The sequence below is a fragment of the Solanum lycopersicum genome, chromosome 7 (assembly GCF_036512215.1).
Source record: "Solanum lycopersicum chromosome 7, SLM_r2.1".
NCBI lineage: Eukaryota > Viridiplantae > Streptophyta > Magnoliopsida > Solanales > Solanaceae > Solanum > Solanum lycopersicum.
This window is the reverse complement of record NC_090806.1, coordinates 67,692,147-67,701,297: the sequence shown is the minus strand read 5'-3', so window position 1 is coordinate 67,701,297 and position 9,151 is coordinate 67,692,147. Positions and strand designations below refer to the sequence as shown.

General features: G+C 33.7%; 1 protein-coding gene across 1 annotated transcript; it reads left to right on the top strand.

The window, feature by feature from the left end:
• Positions 1 to 488: 488 nt before the first annotated feature.
• LOC101266241 (TPR repeat-containing thioredoxin TTL1) lies at positions 489 to 5,056 on the top strand. The gene is made up of 7 exons (XM_004244218.5): positions 489 to 1,927; positions 2,813 to 3,008; positions 3,099 to 3,283; positions 3,360 to 3,693; positions 3,813 to 4,017; positions 4,105 to 4,211; positions 4,297 to 5,056. The coding sequence occupies exons 1-7, from the start codon at positions 1,002 to 1,004 to the stop codon at positions 4,447 to 4,449; spliced, it is 2,106 nt and encodes a 701-aa protein (XP_004244266.2). The 5' UTR covers positions 489 to 1,001; the 3' UTR covers positions 4,450 to 5,056.
• The last annotated feature ends 4,095 nt before the right edge of the window (positions 5,057 to 9,151 follow it).

Sequence of the window (9,151 nt, the reverse complement as noted above, 5' to 3'; positions counted from 1 at the left end):
CTCAAAGATAGATCCTTCATTTCATAAATTTCAATCGAATAAAATCTCAATATTAACACTGAATGATATAAAATCTTAATTTAAATTTAGAAAATTCAAGCCTTTAAAAAAAATCTCTCTAATATATAAATATAATTTTAATTAAATTTTAATATAAATATTATTTTTTTTAAAAGATTGAGCGTATAAGGATATATATATATATTATATAAAAAAAGAAACAAAACAAAAACAAGGAGTAGTAAATTATTGAGGAGGAAAATGAGGGGGGTCAAGGAGAAGAGTAAATGAGGGAGATAAAATGGAGGAAAACAAGAGTGACAAAGGCAAGGTTGTCTCGTGAAGCACCATCCCATCAAACCCAAACAAAAACCTCCTTATTTTTATCATTTCATAATTTATCGTATTATATCGAAATAAATAAAATTATATTAGCTTTCTATCGATAAAAGTTACGTATATAAAAATATAAAAAAAATTAGAATATAAATCACATTAATTTGATGGTTATATATAAAATGATTTCTCATCGTTAATACAATATAATTTCATTGATGTAATAATCTAAATTTTTCCTTAATCAAGAAATTTCGAATTCAAACTTTCATATAATTATTTTTGTTAAAAAGTATTTTATTCTTAATATAAAATTTTTGAAGTATCTAAATACGACAAGTAAAAGTGAACAAAAGGCTACATAAATCTACTTCTCTTTCTTCATCTTTGTATCTATAAAGAAAAAAAGAAAACTCCATTTTCTCTTTCTCTTTCTTCCCAACGCTCGCATTCATTCTTTGCTTCTTCCTTTTATATATCACGAGATCCCCATCTCTGTTCCTCTCTTTCTTTTCCCCCATTTTTTCCCCTCTTTTACATGTCTTCTTCATACGATTTCTTTCAATTGTTGAGGTTCAGTTCATTATACTGAAACAATCGGTTTTCTGGGAGCTATTCAACTTCACATTTTTTTTCCGGCCAAAGAACTGAAAGGGGTTTCGGAAATGTCGGAATCTGGGAGACCCATGTCGGAAATAGGACTTGATGGGGTAACTGATCGATTGAAGAACTCATTGACTTGCGCGGAAGATGGAAATGGAGTTGAAATTAACAAGCCCGATTTTCGAGAACTCGATCTGGGTTCACCTGTTTCTCCATTACGGAATCGACCGCGTGGATTCACCGCTACTACTACTACTACGACGACGACGACTACGACTACTACAACAACTACTAGTAGCAGTTCTAATTCATCTGGATCTGGATCGGTATCGGGTCGGAATGGATCTCATTTGGGTCGGAAAAAGTCCGAATCCAGTCACTCCGGTGAGCTTTCAAGTTCAGTGGAGAGCTCACCGAAGGCGCGTGGGTTTAAGCCAGGTCACGCGCGGTCTTATTCCAGTGGTGGCATTGCTGTAAATTCACCTCCGTTAAATGTGCTTCCCACCGGGAACATCTGTCCGTCCGGGAAGATTTTGAAGACCGGCATGGCTAGTAAGTCATCGAAGACTGACGTTTTAGGTTCTGGAACGGGTTATTACGGTCACGGAAGTATAATGCGTGGAGGTACCGGTGTAAAACCTGGTGGCGGTGCTGTCGGTGGGGTTGACGCCGGTGCTACACAGACGGCGAATTTGAGAGGGGTAATGGCTGGAGACACAATGAAAAGAGGAATGTTGAATACTGATCCAGAGGAGTTGAAGAGATTAGGAAATGAGAATTACAAAAAGGGTTATTTCGTTGAAGCTTTAAATCTGTATGATAAAGCTATAGCTATTTCTCCAGGCAATGCTGCTTACCATTGTAACCGGGCGGCTGCGCTGATCGGTCTGAAGCGGTTACCGGAGGCGGTGAGGGAGTGTGAAGAAGCCATTAGGTTGGATCCATCGTATGTAAGAGCACACCATCGATTGGGATCTTTGTTACTTAGGTAAGTTGAATAAAGTCTGAATCTTTATAATGTTTATGAATGTTTTGCTTGTTGATTAGCATAAATCTTCGCAATGTGTGATTATATTTGTGGGTTATACATGTTTAATGCTACAGTTTATAAATTCCTGTGTGTGATTTGCTCTATAAAAAGAACAAAATTTATGAACTTTGATGATTTGATCTTCACTTGTGCAAAGGGGGATGCATCTTCTTGTTTGCCAAATCTAGTTGTTTTAGCCGATCTGGAGTTGATGGTTTGGCCTCTTTTGGATTGTACTGGACATATTACTGTTACTTATTCCCTATGTTTCCCCAATTTTTTCTTTATTTTTCACTGTTACTTATTCCTTGTGTTTGCCCATTTTTCACAGGACAACCCATTTATTTCAAGGGTTATCTTTCCACCATTTTTCCTGTTGTTTTACCCCTCAAAACTGTTTTTTTCCTGGTTCTTAGCGGTGGAAACACTATGTTATTGTTCAATCTAATTGTGATTGCTGTAGTGGCTTACTTTGTGGTTTATTGATTATCTTTAGTAATCGCTAGCAACATCATCCTAGTTCAAGTTTTATGTGTTATGATGACGTTTGTTTGCATTAATGCGATGGGTGTTAGCAGGGCAAGTGTGTTTCTAGTCATCTTTATTTCCATTGGACTTCAGCTTAATAGTTAAATTCTATTCCTTTTCCAATGAATGTACCTCTAGTTAGATGTTGATAGTTTTTCCAATAACACTTCTATTATCGAACACATAATTTTCTTCATGAATTCCCAGTTACATGCTTGTTTCAGCATCATGTGTGTCGCGTCCTTATCTGAATTATGTTCTTAAAATTCACCTTGCTTATTTTGCATTGTGATGTAAGCAATCTAATTCTTGCAGTTTCGGGCAGGTTGAGAAAGCCAGAAGTCACATTTGTTTCCAAGGACATCAGCCAGATCAAGCTGAGTTGCAGAAGTTGCAAGCAGTGGAAAAATATATTGTCAAATTCACTGACGCACGAAGAGTTGGTGATTGGACACGTACGTTAAGAGAAGTCAATGCAGCCATTGCTTCTGGAGCAGATGCGTCTCCTCAGGTAAAGCAATACTAGTGATCCAAATGTGGAAGAAAATAATGCATGCAAGTTTGAATGCTGGTACTGAATTACTGAAATTGAATTTTACAGTTATTTGCTTGTAGAGCAGAAGCTCTTTTGAAGCTACATCAAGTAGAGGATGCAGAGTTGAGCTTATCAATTACTCGGAAGCATGAACCATCTACTGGTGGATCACCAGAGTCAAAAATTTTTGGGATGCTTTCAGAGGCATATGTGTTCTTTGTTCAAGCTCAGATTGACCTGGCTATGGGAAGGTCAGTATAGAATGATTTGCTAAGTTTTTATAAGGTTGTGGGGGAGTAAGAGAAGTTGGATCATGGATACTTGCAGGTTTGAAAGTGCAATCAGTTCAGTAGAGCGAGCTGGACATATTGATCCTCGAAATATTGAAGTATCAGTTTTTCTCAACAATACAAGGTCGGTGGGACGGGCTCGTACCCGTGGCAATGATCTATTTAAATCCGAAAGGTATACTGAAGCATGTGCTGCTTATGGGGAAGGTCTCAGGCGTGATTCGTCAAATTCAGTTCTCTATTGTAATAGAGCAGCTTGCTGGTATAAACTCGGGCAGTGGGAAAAAGCTGTGGATGACTGCAATCGAGCGCTCACTTTCCAGCCACACTACACTAAAGCCCTTCTTCGAAGGGCTGCCTCAAATACCAAGGTAACATGCCATATAAAAATCTTTTCTAGTCAGTGTGTTCCTAGAAGAATATTAATATATTATCACTTGCTTGTTCCTGTTGTTGAGTAAAATTAATTTTAACTGTTGATCAATTATAGCTTGAGAGATGGGCTGAAGCTGTTAGAGATTATGAGGTTTTGAGGAAAGCGCTTCCATATGACACCGAGGTTGCTGAATCGTTATTCCATGCTCAAGTTGCATTAAAGAAATCACGCGGAGAAGACATTCACAATATGAAATTTGGTGGGGAGGTGGAATTAGTTTCTGGTCTCGAGCAGTTTCAAGCTGCGATTTCATCGCCTTGTATGTTTTCCCCTGCACTTGTAGCTTGACCCTCCTTAAGTCATTTTCCGCCAATTCAGAGATTAATTATTATATTGGACATTGTAGGTGCATCTGTGGTCCATTTCAAAGCAGCATCTAACCTACAATGCAAGCAGATATCCCCTTTCTTGGATACTTTAACCACCAAGTATCCTTCCATAAATTTTCTTGAGGTAATTTCTTTTAGCAATGCCTTGTCTTGCTGCGATTTCTGATTGTTTTATATGCCTTGTATTCATTTCCTCTTCTGTGTTGAAGGTTGATGTGGAAGAGAGCCCGTCAATTGCTAATGCAGAGAATGTTAGAATCGTACCAACATTCAAGATTTACAAAAAGGGAAGCCGCGTGAAGGAGATGATCTGCCCAAGTCAAGAGGTGTTAGAATCATCGGTGAGGCATTACAGTATTTGAGTGCCATGATTGCAATGTCATCGTGCTTCTTCGTGTTCTCTCATCATTCCAATCACCCGGTATTCTTGCCGTTTACCTATGACAAAATTGAGCTACTACTACTACTACATAATAACAATCTCATTAAGGAGCCAATGCAGCCAAATGCCAGCAACCTTCAGAGGGATTAGTTTAGTCTCCTTTTTTCCCTTTTAATTTTATTCATTCATTGCTGTCTTGGTTCCTACTTCTTCCCACCTCCACATTAATCTTTCTCTTTTCATATTATATGAAAAAAAAAAAATTAAAAAAATTAGGTTACATTTCCCTAGTATAAAACTTGAGTTGTGAAGGAGAAATAGTGAACATTGTAAAATTGATTTTTATGGCCATTTTAAAGAGATGAACAAGTGGCTGGCTTTGGATGAGGATCATAAACATGTATATATATGATTATATATATACAAAAACCATTGGAGGAGGCCTATTTGGGTTTTAAGGAAAAGGGGGGGGGGGGTGGCTATTTATGGTTTAGTGAAAGAAGGATGAATATGATGATGTTATTGATACTATGTTTCTTTGCTCAACTATTCTATCAATAAAATTTCTCAATTTTTTTACCTTTTAATATTCTGTTATATTAATATAACATCGTTATAGAGTGATTTGACGGTATATTATTTTTTTCTCTCTCAATCATAAGGTATAGGGGTAATATGGTCATTTAACATAAAGATTCTAAATTTCCAGCTTGTCACAAGTACACAAATTTTAATGGAATGACGTGGTAGGTCTTGTGAATAGAAGTGTAGTGTCAGAGTTTTGATAGAATTAATTACTCCCTTAAGGGGGGGTTGTTGCTCTTGTCACTTTCTATGGTTTGTCTATTTCCTATCATTTAAAAAAAATATCAATCAATTTGCTCAAACAATTATTTTATCGAGTATGTTATTAGTTATTTGTATAGAAATCAAGTAACTCTAAGTCATTTTGAATACGTGATATTAGATAACTCTATTCACGAACAATATCATTATTTTGTCCATGTTAGGTCATAGTTAGGATGGCTGGCATTTTCAATGTAAGGCATGCTTGTATATTATTATTCACATGAAATACACACACTCCTTAGTAGTCAATGAAATAGTTTGAAAATTTTGATTTTAAGTTTCAATTCTAACGAAAGGTAAAAGCCACAAACGATTTCGTTTTTTATGTGCTTGAACACCTAAAATACAAAAATCTCCGTACAATCAAATTTTCCATAAAAATATTCTCTACCAAAATACGATAATAAATAACTTATAATATAACATAACATCTGTATTGTTACAATGAGCTCTAATAAGTCTTTTGGTTTGCCAATAAGATACATCACCAAATTTGATATACTAATTATTCTCAAATTAGTTAATTTTTAATCTAAAATTTAATCTTCAAAATCTGAAACATATCCCATGTACTTGAAAAATTGGGTAAGTTTTGGGATAAACTTATTCCCATTTTAGTTGTCTATATATGGGTTGAGTAAAGTTGCCCTCTTCTAGAGGGTTATACTTTTAAGATTTGATCTTTTTTCATTGTAAAATAAAAAAATAAAAAAATCACATGTAAGCATTTAATTTGCCAACTTTTAAAAGAGTCCCCATTCCCAATAATAATGAAAATTGTGCAATATTTTGCGCCGACTTGTCAGTCGTAAGCTCATTTTTTTTGTCTATTATATTTCTATTTTCTATGACTATATACGAATTTTGTTGACTTTGTAAGGGATTTTGAACAAATATTCCAAATCTTGAACATATAAAATTTTAATTTTTCAACAAAAATTATAGTCCATGGTATGGGTAGTTATTATGTATATATATCATCAAAGATTTTAATGAGATGGTAAATATTTTAAGTTTTCAAAATAACAAAAAAATATATTTAAAGTTAATTACGTACTCTTATCTACTTAAATAATTTGATTAGTGTAAGGTTCGAATTTGTGACTAAGGTTAAGATAAAAATCCTTAATTTTTACAAATTGAGTTAACCTATATAAGTATTTTGTTATTCTCTAATCAGAGATGGACGTAAATTCGTTAGGTATAGAAGGTAGGGATAATTATCTAGGTCTATTGTGAAAGAAAAAATTGCTTCGCCACAACATACATGCTGCTTCCTCTGTTATTATCAGGGAGCTCTTGGCAAGGAAAACGTACGATAAGTTGAAAAACCAAACGGATGAAAGAATCGATCCATTCAAATAATTTCAAAGAAAGACTGTTGACAACACATAGAGAGATTTTTTTCATTTAAAAACACGAGGAAATGCGAACAAAATAGAGCTTAATAAAAGGTTCGAGAATAGAGTAATTCTTAAATTTTAGATAAGAAAAGAGTTTCGAACCTTTTGATGTTTTGTACAAATATTACATACAAGTTTTGATTAGAACGATTGAAAAAAAGTGTCTTAAAAAAAGAAATTATCTTATCTTCATATAGTGAATTCTAATAAAATCTTAAAAATAATTTTTTTTTAAAAATCTTTTAAAATAAAATTATTTCGTAAAAATCTAAATTAATCGAATTCGAAATCAATATAAACATATGAGTAGGGGTAATTTTGATCTCAATAATTAGCTCAAGAGGATCCAATACAAAGTATTTTGTGCCTATATACTTAAGAACTAAAATGCAAAAAGGTGGTCGAATAAGTATTTAAATATTATTAAAAAATATTTGGGCGGCTGAAAATGACAAATACCTTTCGGCTGGGGAAACGTGATATTCTTTAAACTTATAAAATATCATTTTATGTACTATAGTCTATTTATTTATTTATTTTTGCTTTAATATTTCTTCTTCTTTTTTTCATTTTATAAATATCACTAGTCGTATACCTAATACCTCCACCTTGTATCCTATGATATTTTATTTGTTTTCTTTTTGTAATTAAGAGAATGGCATGTCTGCCTCCCTAGGTGTCTTTATCGAATTTTAAATATTCGTGTGATTATGAAATATTTTATTAAAATTAAAAAAAAAAATTCTAACATTAAATTGATCATAATTATAGAAAATAATATTTTTTAAAGACAAATTAAAAGAAAATAAATTACTATAAATTAAGACAAAAAAGTAGTTATTAATACACTTTTCTGCGTAAATTAACATCTACACCACAATTTTACATTCAACTATAAGTATTAAATTAGCTAAAATAAGTTGATGGATAAATCAATTTTGGATAAGTTTTTTTTTTTTTTTTACGGGTAAAAAAGTACCACATTTGTTGAAGGATGTATTGGGGAAAAGTGGAACAAGAAGCATTAAGACAAGAAAAAAGACGATATAAGCTACAAGACAACCAATACGCTAAGTCAATAACTAAATCAATAAAATATTTTTATTGATTTTCGGCTTACAATTTTCATTCTTAACGGTTTCAGTTTTCGATTTAATCAATAGAAAATACTTATAAAATAAATCTATGATTTCTCTAATAAATTTTATGCGATAAAACAATAATATAACTTTACAAATGCTCATCAAATAGACCCCACCACCAACGAAAACCATTAGATCAATTATAAAGCCACTAAAAGTTGGTATTAACTAGTCGCAACCAAAAACTGAAGTGGCAACTATTTATATACTCCTACCACTACAAAGTCAGCATTACTAGCAACTTTAGTCTGCTAAAAGATATATAAGTCACCACTAAAAGAATGTATGTTGACGTCTTTTATGGCAGCATTATAACTCGCCAATAAAGTTCGTATTAGTGGCAACTTTAGTTACCGCTATAAGTTATATTTGTTGCCAATAAAAGTAATTGTTAGTCCTAAATACAGTCGCCACTATTTATTATATGTCGCCACTAAAAGTATTTCTTGTATTTATTATATGTCGCCACTAAAAGTATTTCTTGTCGCCACCAAAAATAATCAAGTCGCCCCAAAGATTTTTTAGCTGTCGCGAACTAAAGGATGTATTAGTTGCAATTTTAGTTGCCGCTATAAGTTATATTTATTGCCACTAAAAGGAATTATTAGTGACAATTTCATCCATTGCTGGTGTGTATTAGTGTCAACTATGGTCGAGGCTATAAGTTATACTGTCGCCACTAAAAGCTGTTATTAGTGCAACTACAATCGCCGCCAATGTCGCCACTAAAAGTTAGTATTACTGGCAACTGTGGTCGACGCTATACGTTATATCAGTCGCCACTAAAAATAGTAATTAATGGCAACCTGGTCGCCGCTATAAGTTATATCTGCCGCCACGAAAAGTAGTTTTTTAGTCGCAACTATAATCGCCGCTAAAGGTTATAACTGTCGCCACTTAAAGTTTGTTATTGGTGGCAACTACAATGGAAAGTTATTTTTAATGACAACTGCATTCGCGTTACAACTTCCGCTACTAAAAGTTGTTACTAGGGCAACTATAGCTGCCGCTATAAGTTATGTCTATCGCCACTAAAAATTGTTATTGTGGCAACAACAAATGCCGCTAAAGGTTTTAACCGTTGCCATTAAAAGTTTGTATTAGTGGCAGTTGTAGTTGCAGCTATAAGTTATATCTGTCGCCACCAAAAGTAGTTATTGCCAACTCCAAACGCTGCTAAAGGCTGTAAATGTCGCTTCGAGAAGTATTTTATTAGTGGCTATTGCCGCTGAAATTATAAATGTCGCCACAAGAAGTGTTGCCACCATAGGTTTTTATTGGCAACTCT

Excerpts from the sequence above, each read along its gene's own strand:
- LOC101266241 (XM_004244218.5), top strand. The coding sequence starts at position 1,002 with ATGTCGGAATCTGGGAGACCCATGTCGGAAATAGGACTTGATGGGGTA. Across the intron at positions 3,694-3,812 it reads GGGCTGCCTCAAATACCAAG|CTTGAGAGATGGGCTGAAGC; the intron begins GTAACATGCCAT and ends GATCAATTATAG. Across the intron at positions 4,212-4,296 it reads CTTCCATAAATTTTCTTGAG|GTTGATGTGGAAGAGAGCCC; the intron begins GTAATTTCTTTT and ends TCTGTGTTGAAG.